The 27,923-nt window shown below is 38.7% G+C and overlaps 1 protein-coding gene across 2 annotated transcripts in view; it reads left to right on the top strand.

Annotated features, from left to right (window-relative positions):
* The window catches only part of faf1 (Fas (TNFRSF6) associated factor 1), a 383,193-nt gene that overhangs the window by 79,277 nt on the left and 275,993 nt on the right, over positions 1 to 27,923 (top strand). For both annotated transcript variants that reach the window (XM_078561145.1, XM_078561146.1), the window contains exon 7: positions 13,749 to 13,854. In XM_078561145.1, the coding sequence (XP_078417271.1) occupies positions 13,749 to 13,854 (106 nt within the window). The remainder of the gene's footprint in view (positions 1 to 13,748; positions 13,855 to 27,923) is intronic.

A 27,923-nucleotide genomic window follows, 5' to 3' on the forward strand; every position in this document is an offset into this window, starting at 1 on the left:
GCAACTTCCTGATTTGCATCCTTGATTTGGATAATAGCAAAAGTTGTCTATTTTTTTAAATTTGTTACTCAAAAAATAAGTGCTTTAAGATTGAACAAAAGAGAAATCTCAAATGAATCCAGAGTAAGGATATCTTAATCACAACCTATGCGCCCACCTTTAGCCCAAGGTACGTGGCAGTGCAGCTTTTGAAGCCAAAGCAATGCAGACCAAGTTACGCTTGTGTTTCCTGTTTACAATTATATCCAGTTTATATTTTGTAGACTTGGAGATTTAGAAAGGACATTTTTAGAACAACAAAATTTTAGTATAAGTAACTTGATGTGTATGGAAATTAAATAAGAACACATTTAATGTTTTTTATTCTTTCATGGGATCTGGAGGTTGCAGGCTAGGCCAGCATTAATTGCCTATCCCTACTTTCCCTTGAGAAGGTGGTGATGAGCCGCTTCTTCAATGGCTGCAGTCTGAGGTGTACGTGCACCCACAGTGTTGCTAGGGAGGGAGTTGCAGGATTTTGACCCAGTGACAGTGAAGGAATAGGACTTATTGCCCCAAGTCAGGAAGTGTGTAACTTGAAGGGGAACTTGCAGGGGATGATATTCCCAAGTGGTAGAGGTCATGGGTTTGGAAGGTGCTATTGAAGGAGCCTTACTGAGTTGCTGCAATGCATCTTGCAGACGGTAATGCACCGGTGGTGGGGGAAATGAGTGTTTAAGGTGGTGTATGGGGTGCTGATCAAACTGACTGCTTTGCCCTGGATGGTGTTAAACTTCTCGAGTGTTTTTGGAACTGCACTCACCCAGGCAAGTGGAAAGTATTCTATCACACATCTGACTTGTGCTTTGTAAATGGTGGACATGCCTTGGGGAGGCAGGAAGCCAGTTACTCACTACAGAACTCCCAGCCTCTGACCTGCTGTTGTAGCCACAGTATTCATGCCTGGTCAATGTTAATCCCCCAGGATGTTAATGGTGGGGAATTCGCCAATAGTAATGTCATTGAGTGTCAAGAGGAGGTGGTTGGATTCTCTCATGTTGGAGATGGCTATTGCCTAGCACTTATATTGCGTGAATGTTACTTGCCAGCCCAAGCCTGAATGTTGTCCAGTCTTCCTCGATGAGGGCACGGATTGCTTTGATATCTGAGGAGTTTTAAATGGGATTGAATGCTCTGCAATCATCAGTGAATGTCCCTGCATCTGACCTTATGATGGAGGGAAGGTCATTGATGAAGTAGTTGAAGATGGTTGAGCCGAGAACACTACCCTGTGAAACTCCTACAGCAATGTCGAGGGATTGAGATGATTGGCCTCCAACAACCACAACCACCTTCCTTTGTGGCAGGTGTGTCTAAAATCAATGGGGAGTTTTCCCCCGATTCCCATTGACCTAAATTTCACCAGGGCTGCTTGGTGCCACGTCATGTAAAATGCTGTCAAGAACAGTCACACTCTCATCACCTCTGGAATTCTACTCTTTTGCCATTGTTTGAAACAAGGCTATAATGAGGCCTGGAGTAGAGTGGCATGGTGGAGCCCAAGGTTATTCCTGAGTATGTGCCACTTCACAGCACTGTCGACTACGGCTTCCATTACTTTGGTTGAGAGTAGACTGATGGGATTGTAATTGGGTCAACTGGGCAACATGTGCCTTTGTTGTTACAGTTCCTACAGTTGCCAGGTGGACTGTCTGACTTTATTATTTGACTTTCCTGTAGCTATTTAATATAACCAAGTGACTTGCTCGGCCATTTCAGAGGGCACTAGAGTCAACCACATTGCTGTGGTCTGAAATTACACACAGGCAAGACTGGGAAAGGACAGCAGATTTCCTTCCCTGATTGGCATTAGTGACCAGATGGCTTTTAATGACAGTCTAATAGTTTCATGATCATACTGATATTAGTTTTTTATTCAAAATTTATTAATTGAGTTTGAATTCCTCAGCTGTCATGGTAGGATTCGAACTCATGTCTCTGGAATATTGGCCCAGGCTTCCAGATTACTAGTCCAGTAACATTACCATTATGCTATCATTCCCATTTCTAAAAATTGGTTTTCTTTGGTGTTACGTAAGGGAGTTGATTCAGTAATGATGATGAGTAATATTCAGGTGAAGCAGAATTTAGAGGGGGAATAATTGACCTATGGCATTCGGACATAAAATGAAGATTAAACATAGATTTCATAGTCTTTGTTTATTTTGAGTTAATGCTTTGATTTTATATTGTTTATAGTTAAGTAGCAAGGCTTATGGGAAGTGGAAAAGTAGTTATTCAGTGCAAAGGGGTTTCCGTGCAGTGCACAGAGCTGGAAGATACAAAGCCTGAGGCACAGTAGTGCCATCACTATCTGGATGATGTAATTATAGTGTGACCAGTTTATGTTAGAAATGTCCAAATAGCAATTTGATAATAGGAATAATATTTCCACAGCAGTAACAAGAGTGCGATATGTAAGGTATTGTGGCCAGGAAGTGCATGTAGACAGAGTTTTTAGTATAGCTATGTTGATCCTTTGGAAAACCATTTACATCTCTGGAAAGTAATGTGTTTCTGTATTTCAATAGGCTCAGAAGATAATTTTGATATTGGATCTGTATTATACACGCTGCCCTATGATGACACAATGTCACATTCCACATGCACACTGACCTCACTTGAGCCTCCACTGTCTCTTGATGTCAGTCTGTTCAACATTCAGTACTGGAAAAACCACAATTTCCCCCAATTTAATATTGAGAAGACTGAAACCAATGTTTTCAGCTTCTGCTGCTACTCAGCTGCTACTTCAAGATATATATTTTCAGTAGTTTGGCACAATGAAACACTGTTGCTCCAAAAAGGAAATCATTGTGTGCAATGTTTGAAGCAGCACCTCCTGTTTTGGGTTTGTGCAGCAGTTCTCATCATGGAATGTGACTGGTTTCATAAGTTGTGTGCAAAATTCAGAGTACATTTAACTTTGTATCCCTTCTGTTGCCAACATATTTCTTCCTTTTGACTCCATTGGTGCCCTTCCTTCATGCAGTCCACTTTTGTTAGAGGGTGGCCTACAACTCCAAATAAAGCCAGCTCTCTTTGCACCTCTTTCTTCAGCAGGACCAGTAACTCTTCAGCTTCCTGGCTCCAGCCTCATATTTCTTCTGGAGTCCATCAAACAAGGCACATGGCACAAACCTAAGTTGGAGCTACTGTTACTTTTGGGAGGAACCATTTGAAGCATTGTATGCAAACACTGTCCTTTTGCACGCACAAACCTGTTTTTCTAAAGCGCATGACATACTCTTTCTGAAAATGGATATGACAGCTGAGGGACAGTAAAAGATGTTCACGTTGAACAATTAGGTTATCTTTCACCTTTACAATTTCTCATCCGTGCCGAGTTGCAGCTTTATCTGATTATCTGCAACTCGGCCAACTGTATTACAGGCCAGGGTCTTTGGACAAGATATTCAAATTTGTGGAGGTACTTCTGTTAGAAAATTTGGAGCAGCTTCCTCTGACTTAATCTACTTTTTGCCATGATTAGAAAGCCAGGGGTTAAAAGTATTTGTTGTTCTTTTAAATTTGGGTGTTGGTGGCTTAGAAAACATGATGGTAATTTTGCTTTTACTTTAGGCATATTATAAAAATGTAATTCATTTGAAACCTCAAAATATATTTGATTTGAATTTTATTTGCTAATGTTAAAATATAGTGCGATGAAGACTTGAAAATTAATCCTATAGCTTTATCTTACCACTAGGTGGTGTGCATGATTAAAATCCAATAGCTAGCTGATCACTAAAGGTTTACTGATTTTGATACATGAAGAAGAATTACCTACGTTTCCTGACCCTCTGAGCAATGAATTTCTCCAGTGTAATTGTATACTGGTATAAAAGATTCAATAGTTAATATTTTTGGGAGCCACAAAAACTCTTCTAGATATTTCCCTCCCAAACGTGGGTTGTATCTGGAGAAAGTATTTTGAGCTGTATAACATTGGGGTGAAAGTGTGGTGTTTATGGTGTGTCAGTGGTGTGGTTCTGGTGGGATCATAACCTTGGGGCCAGTCAGATAGTACAAACCATGAATGTTTGGGTACTAGCTCATTTTTAAGTAGGTAATAAATCTATCCAAATTGCTACCCTACTTCTTCAGTGACAGTTTACAGATTAGTTTCAAGCAGCATTAAAAATGAGCAATTTAAGCACAAAACAAATATTCAATTCAAAATCCATATTTACACTGAAAAGGAAAAGAACAAATGCCAAACCCCATCACTTGATATGTACAGGAACAGCTGTTTTTCTAATATTAAAACCTTTTTCTTTCACAAACAAAAACTTTGCTAAAAATGGCTGAATATTTTATTAGAATTTTTGTCAGTTTTGTGACTGTGTGGTTACCTGACCAAACAGATTACCCGTTTTGATTTTCATGCCATTGATTTCAAATGGAATGAAAATTTGAGATATCTTCTGTGCATTTTGATGCACCATGTGTTAGTATTCAGTTGTATGCGTTTGTAGATGTGAATCATAAAGCTAAGAAGTAAACCATAAAGTGCAAGAAATGGAACACGCGGTGGAGAAATGTAAAGGTTGTTTTTCAAACATGTTTCTGTTTCATTTAATCATTTTCACAAGTTTCTTTGCCCATTTTCTAGCTCACTGATCACATTTTTGGCTTTATTTAACAACACATTTTTTCAACTCACTCAGTTTAACGAGAACTTTATCTTTATGATCTTGTATATTTTGACTAAGCATGTTGCCAATGAGGACGCAACCTAGAACCTCTATTGTGAGACTGGCCTTCTGAGGCCTGCTGAGTTTAAATTACAACTGAATTTAGAACTTGAACCTCTAACCACATTGCTTGCTACATCCTGCAACTCTGGACCCACTATCACACTCCAGCACCATTCTTGCAGAACTGCAATACTGCATGTCTCACTATTGTCATGCCTTGATAGTAATTCTGGACCTATTATTCCCTTGCAATATTCCTTCCCTGGCATTTCCTCTTCCAAGCACCCCCAAATATTGGGGGACTCTTGTGACCTCGTATACTGAGATCCTCCTTCCAGGAACTAGCCAGTGCTCCCAAACATCTGAATCTGACATCACACTTCGGAACTGCTTTTCTTGCAGTAGCACAACTGAGACTTCCCATCCCATCGCTGCCACAATCTGCTGAATTATGTGCATATCTTTGACCACACCTCCACTCGTCCTATGTAAATATTCAACAATCTCCCCATCCCAAAGCTCGCAGCCACCAACACTCCTGCTACATCTCACCATCCCACTCTAGATTCACTCTCTTAGCACTACTAAACCACTGACATCCCATGCTTAACTGTACCATAACACTCAATACATTCAACCTACTTTTCACCCACATTAACAATGTCTAGATTATGTCCTATGTCTAGTCCAGTTCAGTTACCATTGACCAGAAACTGAGCTGGATTAGCCATATAAATACTGTGGCTTCAAGAGCAGGTCAGAGGCTGGGAATCTTGTGACGAATAACTCACCTCCTGACTCCCCAAAGCCTGTCCACCATCTACAAGGTACAAGTCAGGAGTGTGATGGAATACTTTGCACCTGCCTGGATGAGTGCAGCTCCCACAACACTCAAGAAGCTTGACACCATCGAGGACAAAGCAGCCTGCTTCATTGACACCATGTCCACATTTAATCTCTCCACCACCGACGGACAGTAGCAGCAGTGTGTACCATCTACAAGATGCACTGCAAGACTTCACCAAGGCTCCTTAGACAGCACCTTCAAAGCCCATGACCACTACCACCTAGAAGGACATGGGCAGCAGATAGATGGGAGCACCGTGACCTGGAAGTTCACCTCCAAGTCACTCACCATCCAGACTTGGAAATATACCACTGTTCCTTCACTGTTGTTGGGTCAAAATCCTGAAACTCCCTTCCTATCTGCACTGTGGGCATACCTACACCACATGGACTGCAGCAGTTCAAAAAGGCAGCTCACCACCACCACCTCAAGGGCAACTAGGGATGGGCAATATATGCTGGCATCCTGTGAATGGAATGAATAAAAAAAAATCTGGAACATCTTCCCTGGACAAGGGAGATGAGAAAGAAAATTAACTACTTATTTAAGTAACCGCACGATGGTCAAGCCTATTGAATTACACTTTCCAGAAATATCATAGTGGAATATAACCCAAAATACCTTTTAACACTCCCTCTATACTTACTATGCAATCAAACTACAATTTAACATGTTCAATTATTGTAAAAGGACAATCCCAATAATATATTGTACATCTGTCAGAGATAGCTTTGAAAGAACATTTAAAGGAAAGGTAATCTCAAGTTTAGACCTAGGCAACTGAAGACACAGCTACCATTGGAGGAGCAGTGAAAATCAGGAATGCTAATGAGGCCAGTATTGGAGGACTGCAGAGATCTCTGAGGGTTTGTATGGCTGAACAGCATCAGAGATATGGATGGATTTGAATACAAGGATGAGCATTTTTAAAATGTAGGCATTGCCAGCCTGGCAGCCACTGTGGATCAGCGAGCACAGTGGTGATAAGTGAATGGAATTTTGTCCAAGTTAAGATATGGACAACATAGTTTTGGATGAACTGAAGTTTACAGAGCGCGGAAGATGAGGCGCCAGCTGGAAAAGCATTGGAGTGGTCAAACCCAGAGGTAACAAAGGAATGAATGAGAGTTTCAACAGAAGATGAGTTGAGGCAGGGTTGGTGAGGAGTGATATTATGGAGGTGGAGGCAGATGGGCTTGGGGTGATTTTACTAATTAAAAGCACTATATAAATACAAGTTGTTACTTTGGTGAAACAGCATGTGTTCAAACTCATGAGCAACACCATAGAAGACCTTGTAATATTATAAGTCCTATTTATTAGCAGACACTTCCTACAAGAGTCGCCCTTTTCTTGTCCATTCCCTGATGTTACTTCTATCATACCTGTCTCATGCTTGTCTGACATGATTGAATGCTGAAATAATGGGTTCTCTTTAATTCACTGTGGATTATTTTTCAGTGTGCTATTAAGGCCTACTACACATGTTCACATATGTATGTTTTCACATATTAAGTGGGCAATTTTAACCCTACCCAGCTGTCGGAAAACAGGAGGATGGGCAGTTAAAATGCCCTGCTTTACTTAATTACCAGAAAGCAGCATAGATATGATTTTAACAGATGTATTAGACCCCGAGAGTAATTTTAATTTCGGCATGAATGAGAAAGCAATTTTGGAAGCTTACAACCAATGCATCCACTATCTCTGCAGCCACTTCTTTTAAGACCCTTGGATGCAGGCCATCAGGTCCAGGGGACTAGTCAGTCTTTAGCCCCATTAGTTTTCCCAGTAGTTTTTCTCTAGTGGTAGTGATTGTTTGCTTTCCTCTCTCCCTTTCTCCCTTGATTTTCCACTATTCTTGGGATGCTTGTTTTTCTCTCTCCCTTTGTCCCTTGATTTTCCACTATTCTTGGGATGCTTTTTGTATCATCTACAGTGAAGACAGATGTAAAATACTTGTTCAAAGTCCCTGCCATTTCTTTGTTTCCCATTATTAATTCCCCAGTCTCATCCTCTAAGGGGCCAACATTTACTTTAGCTGCTCCTTTTTATATAATGTAGAAGTTCTTCCTGTCTGTTTCTACATTTCTTCTAGTTTACTCTCATTCTAATTTCTCCATCTGATTTTTTTTTTTTAGTTACCCTTTGCCGGTTTCTAAAATTTTCCCAATTTTCTGGCCTACCACTAATCTTCACAGAATTATGCACCTTTTCATTCAATTTGATACCACCTTTAACTCCCTTAGTTAGCCAAGGACAGTGCACCCTTGTGGTAGAGCCTTTCTTAATGGAATATATATTTGTTGAGAGTTATGAAATAGCATATTAAATGTCTGTCACTGCTTCTCCACTGTCAACTTTTTAACCTGCTTTCCCTGCCTACTTTGGCCAGCTCTGGCTTCATATCTTTGTAATTGCCTGTACGTAAGCTGAGGACACTGGTTTCAGACCCATGTTTCTCATTCTTAAATTGGATGTGAAATACACGTTATGATCACTCTTCCCCACAGGACTCCCAAACTAAAAGTTATATCCCTAAGACATATGAATCATGAAATTGCATATTCATAACTATGACATCATTAATTGATCCATACTCATTGCACATTACTAGCTATTATTACTAGTTGATTCCTTGGTTGGTTCCACAATGTATTATTGTAAGAAACTTCTGAATGCACTGTATGAACTCATCCTCAAGGCTACCTTTGCCAATTTGGTCCAATCTTTATGTCGATTAAAATTGCAGTACCTTTCTTATAAGCCCCATTATTTCTTGATTTATATTCTGTCCTACAGTATAGCTATAATTAGGCGCCTATAAACTGCTCCACTGCTATTTCTTATCTCCACCCAAATTGATTCTATATCTTGATCTTCTGAGCTAAGGTCAGTTCTCACTAGTGTACTGATCTCATGCTATATTAAGAGAGCTACCCAACCTCCTTTTCCTTTCTTCCTATCCTTTTGAAATGTCCAATATCCTTGACTTTTCAATTCCCAGCCATTGTCACCTTGCAACCAAGTTTCTGTAATGACAATCATATCATACCCATTTAGTTCTATTTGAGCCATCATCTCCTCTGTCTTGTTGTGAATGCTGCTTGCATTCAGATAAGGAGCGTTTAATTCTGGCATATACTATTTTTCCCTACTCTTCTCTACAGTCTTGTTTGTTTGCCCTGTCCCTTCCTGTCACACTCTGCTTATCATTACCAATATCACTATACTGCCTGACCTTGCTTGTTAACTTTTCAAATTTCCCCTCAGCTGAAATTTCGTTCTAACCCCATGTGCCCTCCCCAACTATCTGACTTGAAGCCCCCTCTACAGCCTTAGTTATTTGATTCGTCAGGACACTGGGTCCCAACACAGTTCAAGTGAAGCCCAACCCAACAGAACGGTTGCCAATGCCCCAGGAATTGAAATCCATTTCTCCCATATCAGTCTTTGCGCCACACATTCAACTCTCTGACCTTATTTATCCTATGCCAATTTGCTTGTGGCTCAGGTAGTATTTTGGAGATAAAAACGGAAAGTGCTGGAAATACTCAGGACTGGCAGCACCTGTGGTGAAAGAAACAGAGAACATTGCGAGTCAAATGTGACTCTTCCTCAGTCAGTTTACCTTTGTCGAGCTTTTTAATTCAGCTCGTAACTGCTCATACTCGCTATGTCATTGGTATCCATGTGGACCATGACAACTGGATGTCTTCTCTTCAGCCCTAAGACAATGCCCTTAACTCTGGCACCAGACAGGCAGTGCAGCCTTCAGGACCTGTGCTGTCTGTGGTTATCTATCCCTTGAACTATATTGTCCCACACTACTACATTCCTTTCACTCACCCCACTTGAATGGCCCCCTGTACCACCGAGCTGTGGTCAGTTTGCTCATCCTCCTTGCTGTCCCTGTTATCATCCACACAGGCTACAAGAACCTCGAACTTGTTGGACAATTGCAAGGCCTGATGCACCTCCAGTATTACTTTCTGGATTCCCATACGTGCCTCACTCTTGGTCACACCCTCCTGTCACTGACCACAGACCATATCGAAGTTCTTAACCTAAGGGGTGTGACTGCCTCCTGCAACAAAGTGTTCAGGTAACTTTCTCCCTCCCTGATGCATTGCAGTGTCCAGAGCTTGGACTCCAGTTCAAAAATTCCTCAAGCTGCAGACAGGCTGGTGTCCATCAGTGCCCATGTGCTACAGCTGCAGCACATCACCGATCCTATCATTTCCATTGTAATTTATTTACTAATTAGAGTTTCATGTTTTTAAATATCATTGAATGATTATTTGTAATTATATTAAGTAGTTTAACTCATTACACAATAAATTTAATACAGTACTTGCATCTCCCAGGTCCTAGTTTAACCCACTACCCTAGTTTAGAGAAAAAACTTTAAAACTTGCCAACCAATCACCTACCTACTCACCTAATTAGTGCCTCCAGACTTCAGCTCTCAGGTCTCGCTGTCTCTCACTCCCTGTCATGGACTGCTCCTTGTGTTGTAAAAGACCAAAACAGCACTTTGCACTGAATTCCCTCAATCTCAAATTCCTGAGTTGGGTATTCTGTCAAAACTGTATTCCATGCTAATTTAATAAATAAGAAACAACCCTAAGAAACATTTCCATTGTTGAAGTTGCATAATTCTATATGTTCAAGGCAAACAAATTTGATGAATGGCGTCCACTCATACTGTATTCTGTGAAAAATTAGATAAACTGGACAGATACATTTTCATTAACTGAGGACATTGTTTTTAGCTGGCAGACTACACTAAGTCGGGATGGCACTGTGGAAACAGGGCACATGGGGGTGGGGGGAGGAGAAGAGCCATGAGTTGAAGAGAGCTGGAGAGTGGAAGCTTGGACTGAATTGTAAGCCTGAAATCTTGAAACACTGCTGATCTTTGTCAAAGAGTGCTATGTTGGAGATGTTCCCAGGACACATCAGAAGGAGAGTCCTGGGTGAAGGAGGGGGAAACTGCTTGTCAGATTACAATGGCATGGTGTAAATGACGCAAGTTGGGTATGTGGTAATCGGTACATTGTAAGTGGTTGCAATGTAGTATGCATAGGAAGGAGAATAACTACAGTTTAGTGCAACTTAGCATAAGATTTTTTACCAAAACAACTGGAAGTGCTCTTCTATTATCATTACTTAATTGACTACAGCATTTAAAGAACTGAAGAGCATTTATTAAAGATTTGTAATCTGTTCTGTGTAATTAATGTCTGATGGTAAGGAAGCAATTAATTGTACCCAAAATGATTAGCAAGATTTTGGATTAGAGTGAATAAATGTATTTCTTTGGGTGGGTACTTGTTAACATGAGAAAAGGATGACGCATGCTTCAGGAAAAACTGATGTTGTGAGAAGGTATATGATTGTAACAGACCCTGAGATACCTTGGCATTCATTAACATTTGTAACAGAGCGTTAATTATGTAAGATGCATTTTGTAGCTCAGATCATTATTTATCATTAATTTGATCAGACCTTGGGGAATGCCATAATACAGAGCTGAGCTTGCTTTAAAATTTCGATTAATTCAGAACTATAATTTGTAGTTTGGAAATGCATGCGATGGCATATGAAAATCTCCAAATTTAAAATACAAAATAAACACTAAAGCCCTAGCAAATGCGTATTTGCAGGATTTTCAGTCTGTCACGTGTTGTCTGTCCTTTAAACATCAATCTGCCAAATATAGCTGTACAAGCCACATCAAACATTACTTGCTCACAGTGATTTAATATTTTTTACTTTATGTAAATATGCAGTAATTACAGTAAACTTGGATTCTGTTAGCTTAAGCTAGTATTGTACTCATAGTAAAAGAATGTCTTTACTGTGTGCCATAACTTATTAATTGTTGGAACCATCAAAGGCGTATCAAATTTGCTTTTCTCAGAAAACACCTGCTTCATGTGTACTTTGTGTGACTAAAATCAAAGTGAATCTGAATAGTATTTTAATAAATGCATATTAAAATTATTTGATGCTCTCTTAGGATTGTCTGTATCAAAATAATGTGAAGTGTGTATATTGGAAAGAGGGTGGTGGAAACCAAATGTTACACTAATGTGAAAGAACTTTTAATTTAAAATAATGTTGGTTGTCCATAAAGTGTATAAATATTTTCAATGTGGTGCTGTTGGTTTTCTATAATTTGTATATTCACCTGTTTAAGAAACCAAATTTGTAATACATAAAGACATATTTTGTTTTTGAATATATTTGAAATAAAATGATGGAAGAGGTGAGATTAGTCATGAATAAGATACAAAATATTGTCCATTTTCTTTATTGGCAACTTCATTTTCAAGGTAAACTATACCCATTTCTTCAGTATGAGTGATTTGTAGGCAAACCTGTTCCCAGACTTCCACTGTTTGGTTGATCCTGTAGGAAGCATATGTTAAACCTAGATTGGCCGACTGCTGTACGGTTTTCTTTTTCTTAACTCAGTGAGGCCCAGGACAGGAAGTTAGTTGGTGTTACAGCATCAACCCCACATCATCTACCCCCTTTTTTATTGTTATACAAGCACTTTCATATTTAGTACACTACTTCCTCACAGTTATACAAAATATTTCATTTTGCTTTTTTCCATGACTATTTAACAATTTTGATGTCTAGATTTCAGTTTTTTATTCCTTATAGAGAGGAGAATACTGTGTTTGAGTTCGGTAGTAAGGGAAAGATGCGTTGTCAGAAGTGCCATTTTTAGATGAAATCCTAAACTGAGGGATCCATCATCCTATTTGAGTAGACGTGAAGGATCATTGGCTCTATTCAAAGAAGAATGGGAGTACTCTAGTTGTCCTAGACAACATTCCTTCCTCAATGAGCACTATCAAAAACAGATGATGTGATCATTCATTTATTTGCTGTTTGTGGGATCTTCCTGTGTGCAATTTAGCTGTTGCATTTATTTACATAATATTCGTGACTGCTTCAAAAAAATTTCATTGCTAGTAAAGCGCTATTTCAATGTAAATTTGTTAATCCCTAATTCACAGGAGTAAAATTTAAATGTGTTAAATTAGAATCATAGAACTAAAATTCTATCAAAAAATAAATTTTTTCACATTCTATGATATCTATAAACCAAACAATTACTATGTATAAAGAGCTTAGTTTTATTAAAAATTTTAACAGTAATACTTCTAATTAGCATAATGTTCATTAATGAGACCAGTATTAATAAAATAAATCCGAGAACAAGTGCTTTAAAAATGAGGGAAGCAGTGCTGGTACATGGAACTTTTACACAAAATGTCATGGAATGACATGAAGCAGATTCAAGTTCCCCCACCATTCGAGTTTTTGATTTCAGTTGTGCCAATGTGAAAAGCCAGGTGTTTTCCATCCCTGGTGTGGGAATGCTGAATCCAGAATTTCCATCTTTCTGATTTCGTGCAGTTTCTGTTAGCTGACAAAGAGTAGCTTTGTTAGTGAACCATTCTACCTTTCTAAATTTTAGGATTCGTGTGATGCAGAAATGAAAAGCATGGAGGAGTGTGTACTTTCACAAGAGATCAATAAAAACCAAATGCCCATAATTTGCACGACACCCACAATCAGGATTTAATTTGCTTTTATCTCATTTGCTTTTATTTCATTGTTATTACAATTTGTCATAATAAAATCAGTTTGCCTTGGTAGCTGAGTTCCTTGGGCAGTGTGACATAACATGTGATTGGAAATGTTTATTTTGTGACATGTTATAATGGGAAATGGAACAGTAAAAGGTGTTTATAAAAGTATGTTAATTAATTACAAGGGAATGATTAATTTGGTAAAATAATCTCACTATGTAGCTGATGTAAAGTGGGAAATAAGTGAATGGTTTTGCAAATCAGCTTTAACTTGTAAAGTGTTTAACTCTGAGTATTGAGTTTTTCCATATGATTGGTATATCATTTGAATGATTACTCTTAAAATTAAAGGAAATTAACTAACTGGTTACATCCCTCTGGTCAGTCGCATCATACCCTTTTGCCTTATGATCAGACTATAACCGAATTTGTTAAGACTTGCCCATCTGGTAGTCAACATACTCTTGGGGCTTCATATAGTAAGGCTGAGAACAAGTTTGAACATGCTCTTCCCTGATTCTGTTGTTTTTATCTCCACTCTTTCAGTGCCCTACAGGAGTCATTAAATCAAAACTTCATGTTGATCATTACGCATCGAGAAGCCCAACGGGATTATAGCCTGAACTTTCCGGGCACCAGAACTGTACAAGAGGTGAGTTACACTGGAGTTAGGAAGGAGAAATAGCTCATTATCACTACTAGAAGCCCTGATAAAGAGGTTCTAATCTTTTGCTAATTATTGCACAAACTTCTGATTTCTTATTTGCTTGCCTTAAAGCTGTGGTAAGAACTTTAAAGCGGCTGTATTATCTTGATAGAAAGACAGAAAGTTATCTGAGCTGTTCTGTGCTTTTACTGGTGTGGTAGAATGAGAGTTCCAGATTTGGGGGGATTGTTGCACAATTGCTGGCAACCTCGAAGTAAACTTGTTAGATTCACCAAGGCTGGCAGTCCAAGAGTTAAAGTAGCTAATATAACCTGAGCTGTTACCACTAACCATGCTTTTATTGTGTATCATCCAAGGTGAGACCTGACAGAGTCTACATTTGTGTTTTGTTTTTTAATACTGCCCTGTAGTGTTTTTGAAGAGTTTCATAGTAATGTGTTTGATCTATTCTTATTGCTTATAGTTTCCAGTGGCTTTCATACCTGAGTGTTGTACTAAAATGCTGCAAAAATAGGTTGTCACAGCCATGATTTTTTTCTATAATTCTTGTGGCATTTTGAGTGCTACAAAAAAAAACAGCTTATTTAAAATTGGATTAGTGCGAATATTGTACTCAGCTACAGATTCTTTTGCTTGGGTTGATAACAATTGGCTCCATTCCTTTTATCCTTCTGAAATGTAAATTGCTTTAAGTCTTTTTGCAATAAATGATTATTGATTCAAATATTATTTAATAAGTCATTTGAATGAAAACAGGTGGCACATTTTCGCTTGTTATATCAATAATTGTTTGAAAGAACTGGCCTCGCGTGCTCTTAATTAAATTAAAATTCAAATTGTCTATGAATTTTATTTTGAAAGCTTCATCAATGCAATAAAATTGAAATTGGATTCCAGGATTTGGGGATTTCAATACTGCCTCATCAGCCTCTGTACAGAAAATTTAAGATGATAGTTGTAATGCTTGATTTGTCTTTTGAGTAAAGGAGCAATCTCTCTTCTGACAATTTCACAGACCAAATAGATTTCTTTTATTGTCTGTTTTCTTCACTTTGTTTCTCCTCTTTTTTGAAGGCTTTGACATCTTGCTGCACTATGGTTTCAAAGATACTGACCATGCACTGGCACCTCACACAAGTAGTCATTTTTCATCTGTGAGCCTTGATGGTGAACATCAAGCCTGATCTTGTTCTCACCCAGTGTCCACATATGCTTTTAGCAGAGCACCCCAGGAAGTTGATGTTCATGCATCTAGGATGATTAAAGGGCATTAAGCCATTATGTAGTTACCCTCATCCTTCAGCTGATTTCATGCCTGTGCACCAACTATCCCTTTGCCCAATCTTCCACGAGAGGCAAATTAAATAACAGAGACTTATAGCTCAGTTTTAAAATTCCACTCTTCGCCCACATAGATATTCAAATAAGCCCCAGATGCATGCATTATTTTCCAGAACCTTATACTCTTGCCTTCCGTATGCTTTGATCACCTTGTTTTGCAGAAATCCATCTAGCGAGAACTTAAATTTAAGACCCTCACCAAAAGACTGAAGGCAGAGGTTAGGAGAATGCTTTTTCATGCAAAAGGTTGTTAGGATTTTGGATGCCCAGTGGTGGAAGCAGAATCCATAATAACAGCGTTTGAAAAGGAAATTGATAAATATTTGAAAAATGGAAGTTTGGGAAAAGGACAAGGGAATAAAAGTAAGTGGATAGCTCTTTAAGAGCTGGTACAGATGATAAAAGATTTCTCTCTCAACTGTAAATTTCTGCAATAAGTTGGAATGGTCTGCATTTTTAATTAATGGAGGAATTTGCATTAGCAACATCCAGAATTGAGACGAAAACAAAAAATGCTGGTAAAACTCAACAGGTCTGACAGCATCTGTGGAGAGAGAGACAGAGATAACGTTTCGAGTCTGTATGACTCTTCATCTTTATCTCTGTCTCTCTCTCCACAGATGCTGTCAGACCTGCTGAGTTTTTCCAGCATTTTTTGTTTTCATTTCAGATTTCCAGCATCCGCAGTATTTTGCCTTTATTCCAGATTTGAGAGTTTGTTTTTCAGTACTTCAGTAGAATGATCTAAAGGGCTTAAATTTCCTTCTTGGGGTCCTTTTCTACCAAACAATCAATTTCCAAATCACAATCCACAAATGTAATACTTCAACATTCAGTCAGTTTTGTACAATCTACTAAGGTAACAGATTAACAAGGTCACATTTTGTAAGCATTTTTCATGGCTTAGTATCCAACACACACTGTTTTCAACCTAACTTAACTTGTTACTGGAAAACTGTTTGCTTAGCATGCACGTAAAATGTCATGAAATATTTAGATAGACACACATTGTGTTCAATTCATGTATTCACTAAAAGTGTAAGTCTTGTTCTTCCCTGCTAAATATGGTTGATTGTTTTAATCCGCCAATAGGAGGAATACAATGTTTTAGACTCGCTAAAAATACTGGTTAGCCTTTTTAACTTTCAGCTTTCATGTTTTTGCTCAATATCTAAAGCAGCTAGCGCATGTTTTCTCTCATTTTTCAGAACCTTTTTCTAAGAATTTAAAATTGGCCCTGGTTGGTGCAGTTTGATGCACTTTTGGAACAACAAGAAAACACTACTGTTCTTATTAAGACACCCATTTCAATAAAAAGAAAAACAATCAATACTGATTCCTCTGCAGAGGATAACTAGATTTATAGTGCAAACCCTCTAAAGGATTAAGCATATGACACTCAATTAATCCATTTGTGTTCTGACCAATCTAACAAAAATCTTGTTTCTTCCAGCAAAGGAATTCCTTTATCTTTCCATCAAGTGAACCCATAGGAGTTTTTCTGGGAATATCTACAGGCAATTGCAAATGTGATTTCCCTGAAGAGGGTTAGGGAGAAGAGGATGATAGTGATAGAGCATCAATATACTTGCAGCAAACATCAACCTTGGAATAGAAACTTCCCTTTGAAATTTGCTAATGTAGCAACCACCGACATGCATGGGAATTGTCATGCCCACTCTGGGCTATGGTCACAGATATCTGGGCTGACTTGTAAGAATTAACAGAATACTTCCTGAAAACCATAGAACCATAACATCATAGAATAGTGCAGCTGTTTGGCCCATCAAGTCTGTGCTGGCTCTTACAAAGAACAGCCTAGTTAATTCTGCTCTTTCCCCATATTCCAGCAATATTTTTCTCCAAGTATTTTTAACCTGTTCCCTGTTGAAAGCTACTGTTGAATCTATCAACACCTTTTCAGTGCATTCCAAATCCCTCTTGTCACCTCTGACTGTTTTGTCAATCACCTTAAATCTGTGCCCTAAGGATAGGAACATTCGAAGCAAGAGCAGGAGTAGGCCATTTGGCCTTTCAAGCCTGCTCTGACATTCAGTAAGATCATGGCTGCTCTAATTGAAGCCTCAAATTCACATTTCCGCCTACCCCTGATTAACTTTGACTCCTTTGTTAGTCAAGAATCTATCTACCTCTGCCTTAAAAATACTTCATGCCTCCACTGCTCTCTGGGGAAGAGAGTCCCAAAGACTCATAACCCTCAGAGAAAAAATTCTCCTCATCTTCATGTTAAATGGGAGACCCCTTATAGTTAAACTGTGTCCCCTAGTTCTAGCCTCCCTCACAAGGGGAAACACCCTTTCAGCACCCACCCTGTCAAGTCCCCTCAGGACCTTATATGTTTCAATAAGATCACCATTCATTCTTCTAAATGCTATTGGATGCAGGCCCAGCTTTTGCTCATAAAATAATTCCCCCATCCCAGATATCAGTCAAGTGAACCTGCTTTGAACTGCTTCTAACGTAATTATATTCTTATTTGAATAAGATGTTCAAAACTTTACACAGTACTCTTGATGTGGTCTGACCAAGGCCCTGTACAACTGCAGTAAAACTTCCCTACTTTCCAATATTCCATTCCTTTTACAATAAATGCCTACGTTCCATTTGCCTTCCTAATAATTTGCTGTACCTGCATACTAACTTTGTGATTCATGTACCAGGGCACCCAGACCCCTCTGTATTACAGACGGCTGCAATATTTCTCCATTTAAATAATATGCTGCCTTTCTTTCTTCCTGCCAAAGTGGCCAATTTCACATTTTCCCACATTATACTCCTATCTGCCAAATTTTTGCCCATCACTTAATCTATTTATATCCCTTTGCAGATTTCTCTTCATAGCTTACTTTCCTACCTATCTTTGTATCATCAGTAAATTTAGCAACCATACCTTCGGCCCCTTCATCTAAGTCATTGATATAACTTGTAAATAGTTTGTAAATAGTTAAGGCCCCCATACACTGATTCCTGTGGCACTCCACTTGTCACATCTTGCCAACTGGAAAATGACCTATTTATGCCTACTCTCTGTTTCCTATTAGCTAACCAATCCTCTATCCATGTACCCTCTACACCATGAGCTCTACTTAGGGGGTTGACCCATTATCCAGGCTCTCTTTATTTAGTCCATCTGAATCCTTCATTATTTTAAATACTTCCAACAAATCTCCTCTTAACCTTCTCTGTTCTAAGGAGAACAACCCTAGCTTCTCCAGTCAATTAATATAACTATAATTCCTCATTCCTAGAAACATTCTAACAAACCTCTCCTGTATTGTCTCAAGTCTTCATGCCCTTTCTAAAGTGTGTTGCCCATAATTTAACACAGTATTGTGATTGATAATTGACGTTCACAGGGAATCTGCTAAACCTTTGTACATATATCACCAACTTTGTGACTGGTATTAAGTTCTTTCCAGAAGCACTAACTCTACCAAATCTTAATCCCAAATCTTCTAATCATGATTCCAGTGATATGAACTTGCCTGTCGGGATCTAATTGTGTCTGAACAGCATTCCATCAAACCCATTGGGTGAAGTTGATAGACAACACACTACAGAATTTACCAAGTCCATCACTGTCCCCAAATCAATTAAATGCAAGCAGCTAAGATAAAAGCAAAATACTGTGGAGGATGGAAATCTGAAATATAAACAAAGTGCTGGAAAAACTCAAGTTTGGCAGCATCTGTGGAGACAGAAGCAGGGTTAATGTTTTGAGTCTATATTACTGTTCTTCAGAGCTAAAGAGAAGTAGAAATGTGAAGGATTTGTACTGTTTAAGAGGAGGTGGAGCAAAATAGAGGGTCAGGGATGGGTGGGAACTCAGGAGAGATTGTCCAAGATGTCATGGACACAAGACAGAGAGAGTGTTAATGGTAGTGTTAAAGACTGAAAAAGGTGCTAATAAGTGGCATAAAGGTAAGATAGCAGAATGTGCTAATAGCAGAACAAGGGTCAGCGTTCCATGAAAGCAAAACATAGGAACAAGTGACCGATGGCCCTGTGGAGGGAGGGCGGGTTTTGGGGAAAAAGGATAAAAAAAATATGAAAAAAAAAAATAAATAATTTTAAGAAATGGATTAAAAAGGGGGTCAAGATGGAGGAGAGAATTCATGGTCTGAAGTTGTTGAACCCGATGTTAAATGCAAGCAGCTGTTCATGTATTGGACTTCGGATCAAATCCATGGTATTTTTGTAGAATGGCATCATTATGCCTAGTGTCTCACCTGCAGGTTGCACCAGCAACTCTTGCAAAACTATCCTTTGATCATAATTTGCAAATAAGTGAATCATTTGTTACAAACCTTTGAGACAATTTTGACAATGACTTTGAAAACATGGACCGCTTGCAAAAATGCCATAGGCCATTCTATGCCTAATAAAATAGCATTACAAAGCATTTATAAGCTCTAAATCACAAAATGGATGCTGCTTTATGGTGGGATCTATGTCAGATCCATGCCTGTAGGACACCCCAGATTCTAAGCAATGGCCTGTTGAATACCTTTACCAATATAGTTGGCTGTCTGTACAGGGTTATAAGGAAATGAGGACTCATGTCAGATGCATAAGGTTAAGAAGTCATCAGAGAACACAAATCGGTCCCTTTCATGAGTGAGCCTATAAATTTCAATTCATAATCTATTAAGTCACATAACTTTGATAAAATTGCCAAAATGCTCACATTAGATACAATTCAAAGGGTTTCCACCAGACAGGAGAGAGCAGGCTTATAAGCTTCTACTCCCTGTTTTATAACTGTTGAATACATGAATATTCCATCCAATGTAAGGCTTTGGGGTATTAATCTTTTTCCTCATGCTGGCAATGAGCAAGTTGGATGTACTGTATCAAATCATTCAGATGGCACAGCTAGGCGATTATCCAGTAGTCCTAAATCTAGAATATTGCCATGTAGTAGTGCTTTGGGATATTTTTTGGGTTGAATTGCAATAACACCACAAATTTATTTAATGCCTTTAAGATGCAGAATATTTTAAGAGTAACCAGAGTACTTGGAACTCTGTAATGGCAGAGAAATTGGAGAGGTAATCATAGGTTTGAGAGAAATTGTGATTTTGAGAAGGCTTTTAGAGAAGGACAGAGAGATGAAGAGGCAGAAAGGCTTCAGGAGGAATTCCTGAGAGCAGGGAAAGTTCTCCCCCAGCAGTGGTAGGCGCTGCTGAAATGATTGGAGATGGAAGATTGAAGGGTTCAGGTGAGTGAGTAGGTTTGGAGGAGGTTGAAGAGGTAGAGTGAACAGAGAGCTTTGAAGATAAAGGTCAGGAATTTAAATAGGAAGCAGTGTTGGGTGGTGAGGATGGGTGTGGAAGACAAAGATTAAATCAATCAATTGAAGGTACTGCCTTTTGTCATTTCCTCTATATCTAGGGCTTTAACAGATGCTTGAGTATGGTCATAGCACATCATCCAAAGTCTCAGCTGCAACCCATGCAAGAGCTAAAGGCTTTAGAGACATTAATTCAAGTGACCTGATAGAAATATAACACTTTCCATATTAATTTATTACACTCCAAGACCTGATATCCCCTCTTTGGAATGGACATTATGTCCCATAAAAGGACATCTGTGGTTGCTTCCTTGACGGCAACAGCTATCAGTTTGGTGTTTGAGGTTGCTTTAGCAGACCCTACTCAGCCAGTGATTAGGTCCCCAATCTGGACTCCCTTGAAGGCTAAAAAAAGTAACATTCTGCAAGTGTCTCCCGTTGACGTTTTTCTGCAGTTAATAACGGTACAGATGGCCCTCTGGGCTCAGGGGAGCCATGTGGGGTCACTGCTTTAGTTTTAAGACATTTTTATATGCACACTAATCAGATGGCTTCCCCAAAATCATAGAAGTTGATGGCACAGAAAAAGGTCATGAGGTGCTTCGTGTTTGCATTGACTATTTGCTATAGCCAGTTAAGACAGGCTTGATGTGTGGAGAATGTGCATATTTCTAAAAATGAAAAGATACAGAAAGATATGCTTTTTCTTATTCCCTACTGAATTTGGAAAAACTAATGTTCTCTACTGTGCCGGGCAAATCTGAGTGGTGAACAGCTTGAGTCTAAAATCCACAGCTTGTCTTTGAAATGTTCTAACTATTGGGTAACAGACTTTTCAAACAGTTGGGTTACAGTTGCATCTGATACTATTTTGCTTTTATCTGGATCTATTTTCTCCAGCTATCAATGATTACACGTTTGGAAGAATTTTCTTTTCAACATTATGGGCTATAGGGAGTGTGTGTTACTTACACTTTGGACTGTAAACAGGAGCACACTGGTAACTCTTACTTTGAAATTTAATGTGGCAGTAAGTGCATCTCTACTTGTCAGTTGGAATTTTTGTAGAACTTCTGTCAGTTAACGTTTTTTTGGCTTAATCGAGACATGGAACAGAATATCGTAAGTATTTTTTTACAAAATGTATGTCATAGTGAAAACTTAAATTCCATCAATCCTGTTTAAAGACATCTTTTTACAGTTTAATTTAGAATATTTTGAGTAGAAGATGAAATGAACACAACCAAATTGAAATGAGATCAGAAATTAAGAATCTGACATTTTGAATGGTAGTGGAATGCTTCGAAAGATTACAGTTTAGTTTTCTGAGTAGAATTTTTAATGAAGTAAAGTAAGATGGTTGCTTTATTTGATAGCTTTCTGCACAGAATTATATGCCACAGAACAGCAATACATGAAGCTTTTAATAGAAAGGAAACTGTTTTTATCAAAACATGACACGTCAAGTATTAAATCAGTGTTGAGTAATGGGTACCTGTCAAAAGGGGATATAGTAGTATTGAAATAGACTTTATAAAGATACCAATCAGTCTGTTTTTCCCATATTAGTTTTGGTTGTATACATAGTATGCGAACTGTTTGATTTGTGAATAATTGGCAAATTGAAGAAGAAGTCTTAAATTCATTTCTAAATTAAACATGGGCTTTTCTGAAAATGACTATTAATAATTCATAATATGTAGGTTCATAAAATTCTGTTTGCTTTGTTTTTATTACTGTTACTGTAGAATATAAATGTTTAATACAATTATAGTTAACTATTCCGATATGTTTAATTGTTTCAATTGTATTTCGAGCTGTTCTGGTTTCTATGCACATGCTTTAAATTATAACATAAATTATTAACTAGACGTATTAAAATTCAATGAAATTCCATGGCAGACTAACTTGTATGTAACTAAGAAAGTCTTACCTAACAAGATGTTGATTTTCATTTTTAAAACGCATAATTTACTTTAAATTAATTTTGCAAAGAATTTAATTTGTACTTTGAGGGAGAAATAACGAAAAGTACATGATATGTCTGACTTTTATGTAACATTGACTAGTTGTGAATAAATCTTTGTGATACTTTATAAATACTTTAATTATGTTGAAACAGAAATTTTGGGGAGTGGAGGTTGATCTTTGTAATTATTTTAAAATGTTTTCTGACAGTGTAATTTTATCAGTACAGCAGTACGCATTTTAGAAATAGAAACATTCATCATAGATTTTTAAAAATATCTATTAATGTACTTGATCTTGCATCTGCATGTACTTCCTGTCAACTTTCCAATTTTAAATTACTGTCTACAATTAAAATAAGAACAAATGCCTTTTCAAACATATCATGGGGTAATTATACCCTATCTGCCATGAAGATGCTGTAATCTTACCACTTGTAGAAAAACATCATCACGGTGTAATACTTTATGTAGGTATGATTCGAAAATAGGAGCTGAACTACTTTTGAGCACCCTTACCCACCTACCTCGGGTGCATCCCATGGAAGATTGACTAGTAAGTTATTTAAAGATGTTATGCCTTGCAGCAGTTCCTGTCACTATTTTCATTATAAATTTGTAATGGAAACAGCTTATGTAAACTTAGGCTGTAATTACAGTCTCCCATCAGTGAAGGCACTGCAATACCACAACTGGCGAAGAATATCATTACAACATGACAAGTTCATATAAGTAGTTGTCAGTTTAAATGTAGACATAGGAATTTATTATGGAAATAAACAAGAAAGGACTGAATGTATTTCTTTAAAATGGGAGCCGAATTATCCCCACCCGCCAACCCTCCTTTACCTGAATTCTATACTTTGTCTTGTCTCCTACGGTGCTGCACATGTGGAGTTAATGCTGATAAAGCTAATGGCATTCCTGAGGCTAACAGAATGGAATTGGGTTCTATTTTTCATCTCTGATGCTTTTCCCACTCCTTTCATCTGTTCAGTTTCCCTGATTGAGAACAGACCAAATATTGGAATGTTTCTTTTTTTATTCATTCATGAGATGTGGGATTCGCTGGCTGGGCCAGCATTTATTGCCCATCCCTAGATGCCCTTGAGAAGGTGGTGGTGAGCTGCCTCCTTGAACCTGCTGCAGTCCATGTGCTGTAGGTATACCCACACTGCTGTTAGGAAAGGAGTTCCAGGTTTTTGACCCAGTGACAGTAAAGGAACGGCAATATATTTCCAAGTCAGGATGATGAACGACTTGGAGGGGAACTTCCAGGTGGTGGTGTTCCCATCTATCTGCTGCCCTTGTCCTTCTAGTTGGTAGTGGTCGTGGGTTTGGAAGGTGCTGTCTAAGGAGCCTTGGTGAATTCCTGCAGTGCATCTTGTAGATGGTACACACTGCTGCTACTGTGCATTGGTGGTGGAGAGAACGAATGTTTGTGGATGTGATGCCAATCAAGCAGACTGCTTTGTCCTAGATGGTATCCAGCTTCTTCAGTGTTGTAGGAGCTGTACTCATCTAGGCAAATGGGAAGTATTCCATCACACTCCTGACTTGTGGCTTGTGGATAGTGGACAGGCTTTGGGGAGTCAGGAGGTGAGTTACTCATTACACGATTCCTACCCTCTGACCTGCTCTTGTAGCCACTGTATTTATATGGCTAGCCCAGTTCAGTTTCTGGTTAATGGTAACCCCCAGGATGTTGATAGTGGGGGATTCAGTGATGGTAATGCCATTGAGCATCAAGGGGCGATTGTTGGACTCTCTCTTGTTGGAGATGGTCATTGCCTGACCAGTGGTGCAAATGTTACTTGCCACTTGTCAGCCCAAGCCTGGTTATTGTCCAGGGCTTGCTGCATTTGGACATGGACTGCTTCAGTACCTGAGGAGTTGCGAATGGCGCTGAACATTGCGCAATCATCAGTGAACATCCCCATTTCTGACCTTATGATGGAAGGAAGGTCATTGATGAAGCAGCTGAAGATGGTTGGGCCTGGGACTCTACCCTGAGGAACTCCTGCAGTGATGTCCTGGAGCTGAGGTGACTGACCTCCAACAACCACAACCATCTTTCTTTGTGCTAGGTATGACTCCAACCAGTGGAGAGTTTTCCCCCGATTCCCATTGACTCCAGTTTTGCTAGGGTTCCTTGATGCCACACTCGGTCAAATGCTGCCTTGATGTCAAGGGCAGTCACTCTCACCTCACCTCGGGAGTTCAGCTCTTTTGTCCATGTTTTCTGAGCACATTAAATTTGAGTTTTTTCCTGATGAGGAAGTATTAGATCCCAGGTTGATACCTGGTAGCATGATTACATTACGGATATATTAGGTAATGATGGATGGTAGACAGTTAGCTTTGTGTTGTAGAATGCACATTGGATTTGTAATTTGATCCATTTTATGTTATAATTCTATAGTCCAAACTAATAATTCAACTTGTCTTCAATTATCAATTCCGCCTTGCACTATTTAAGAAAGTTGCTTGCTCCATTGTGTGTTATAATCGTTTGTACCTTTTTAAGGTGGTGTTTTTGAGTCAAAACAAAATATTTGTAAACATTTTTCATGGAATTCATTTATTCATTTGTCTATATGTATTTCATTCGCAAATGAAATGGACTGTTAGCATGTATGTGATAAAAGAATGAATACTGTGCAGAACAATGAGTGTGTTTGCAAAACTATCATCTATTTTTTTTTTTGCTCGCAGATATTCATCGTCACAATTGTAGATCAATATGTGTTTTATGGTCTTTGTGTACAAAGACGATGGGTTGAATATTCCTGGCCCATTTGCAATGGGCTGGGAGATGGAAGGACTGGCAAAATGGCCACTGAGTGGTCAATTGAGCCATTTAAGTGGCCAATTAAGGGCTATTTTGCCCAGGCTAGGAGGGTCCACACTGCAGAGGAACTAGGCAGTAGTGGCACCCTTTGAAACTAGGCAGCTTCCCTGCAGGCTGTGTGGTAGGGAGGGGAAGATGAGAGCTCCTTTATAGGCGCCCCATGGACCATGGAGGGGCCCCTAGGCAGCAACAGCTGCCCATGTGATAACTGTACTCCTGGTGCTCTATAACCCCCATCCCACCATGATCACTCTGGCTTCCCCCAACCTACCTCAACTCTTTTCGAGAGCACCAGGCAATGACCATCTTCAACAGGAGAGAATCTAACCATCTCCCCTTGACATTCATGGTATCACCATCACCTCCATGGTATTACCATCACATCACCTCCATCTTCTCAAGGGGACTTGGGAATGGACAGCAAATGTTGCCCTTGCTAGTAACGCCCACATCCCATTAAATAATACAAAAAAAATTTAGATTATTACTTCCTATTTATGTCATGATAGATTGTACTTTTTGGTAATTCCAAAGGTTTTTCGTTAAAATTTGAATTATGTCATAATTAGAGTTAAAGAATGTAAATAATCCTACCATTGAAAATTAGGGCTCAATAAAAGTTGGACCTATAAGATGATTTTAAAAAAGATAAGCACTAATTTCTAAACAGTTTTGGAAACTCCATTTTTAAATCACCACTTTGCTTAATTCAAGTTATTGGATAATTCACATTTTTAGGATGAAGAATGAGTTCAAATCATCAGGATCCTACCAGTATAAAGAAGGAAGCAGGTTAACATCTAGATTTGTGACCTTTTATTTGCCCTTTTGAAGTGGTTGAGAAAGTTTTCTACTGTAAATATATATACTGAAGTATACATTACATTTTGTTTTAAAATTATATTTAATATATTTGTTTAAAAGTTTGAAACTGGACCAAGGTCCAGTGTGATATTCCATTGTTTGTTATGGACAGGAAATTGATTTGTGGAGGCATAACAGTAATTCCAAACCACACTATTATCCCATGGACATTATCAGTCATTTTACTTAGATAGTTGGCTAGTGAAATGACTTCTGAAGGTGCAAGAAGTGAGGACTCCCCCATGAAGATGCTCTAATATTTGCAAACCAAAAAAACCTGGAGTAAAAGAAAGTAGAAAAGAACCAAAGCCTGTACATATTTTGGCCCTGTTCCTGTGGAAGATAACTAATTAAATGATTTCATACAATCATACTTGGGTGTTTCCTGTCGTGATGGCTTGACTACTTCAACCTCTCAATTGTCACTTACATCAAGGGTGACCACTTCACCTTCCCTGTCCTCCATCCCTTCTGAATAATTGCTTGTACTCTTATAAGGGATACTCTGTCCATTGATCTTTATTAGAATCACAGAATCTTTACAGAGCAGATGGAGGCCATTCAGCCCATCAAGTTTGCACTGGCTCCCTGAAAGAGAATTCTACTTAGTCCCACTCCCCTGCCTTATCCCCATAACTTTGCATGTTCTTTCTTTTCAGATAACCATCCAATTCCTTTTTGAATACCTCGATCGAACCTGTCTCCAGCACCCTGTCAGGAAGTTCGTTCCAGACTCCAGCCATCCTCTGGGTGAAAAGATTTTTCCTTCCATCACTTTTACTCCTTTTGCCAATCATTTTGAATCTATGGACTCTAGCTCTTGATGCCCCCTTGAGTAGGAACAGTTTCTCATTATTTATCCTGCACATACCCCTCAGGATCTTGAATACCTCTATCAAGTCTCCTCTTAGCATTATACAAGTTCAACATGACCTCCTTACTCTTGTACTCAATATCCCTATTAATAAAGCCCAAGATCTAGATGCTTTATTAACTGCTCTCTCAACATGCCCTGCCATCTTCAGTGACTTATGTGCATACGCTGAGATCCCTCTGTTCTTGCACCTCCTTTAGAGTTTCTCCCTTTATTTTGCCTTTGTATTCTTCCTGCCAAAATGAGTCACCTCACATTTCTCTGCATTGAACTTCATCTGCCACTTGTCTGCCCAATCCACCAACATGTCTGTCCTTTTTGAAGTTCAAGACTATCCTCATCATAGTTGACAGCGTTACCAAGCTTCGCATCATTTGCAAATTTTGAAATTGTGCTCTGAATACCACAGTCTAGGTCATTAACATATATCAGGAAGAGCAAGGGTCCCAATACTAATCCCTGGGAAACTCCACTACAAACCTTCCTCCAATCTGAAAAACAACAATTTATCACTGCTCTGTTTCCTATCACTCAGCCAATTTCTTATCCAAGTGCCTACTCTCTCTTTTATTCCATGAGCTAGAACTTAGCTCACAAGTTTGTTGGGTGGCACTGTATCAAATGCCTTTTGAAATTCCACACCACATCAACAGTGTTGTCCTGATCAACCTTCTCAGTTACCTCCTCAGAAAAGCTCCAAGTTAGTTAAATGTGATTTTCCTGCAATGAATCCATGCTGGCTTTCTTTAATTATCCTGCACTTGTCTAAGTGACGATTGATTTTGTCCTGAACTATAGTTTCCAGAAGTTTTGTCCCAAACTGTAGTTTCCCTGCTACTGAAG

Source organism: Cetorhinus maximus, chromosome 17 (genome assembly GCF_964194155.1).
Source record: "Cetorhinus maximus chromosome 17, sCetMax3.hap1.1, whole genome shotgun sequence".
NCBI lineage: Eukaryota > Metazoa > Chordata > Chondrichthyes > Lamniformes > Cetorhinidae > Cetorhinus > Cetorhinus maximus.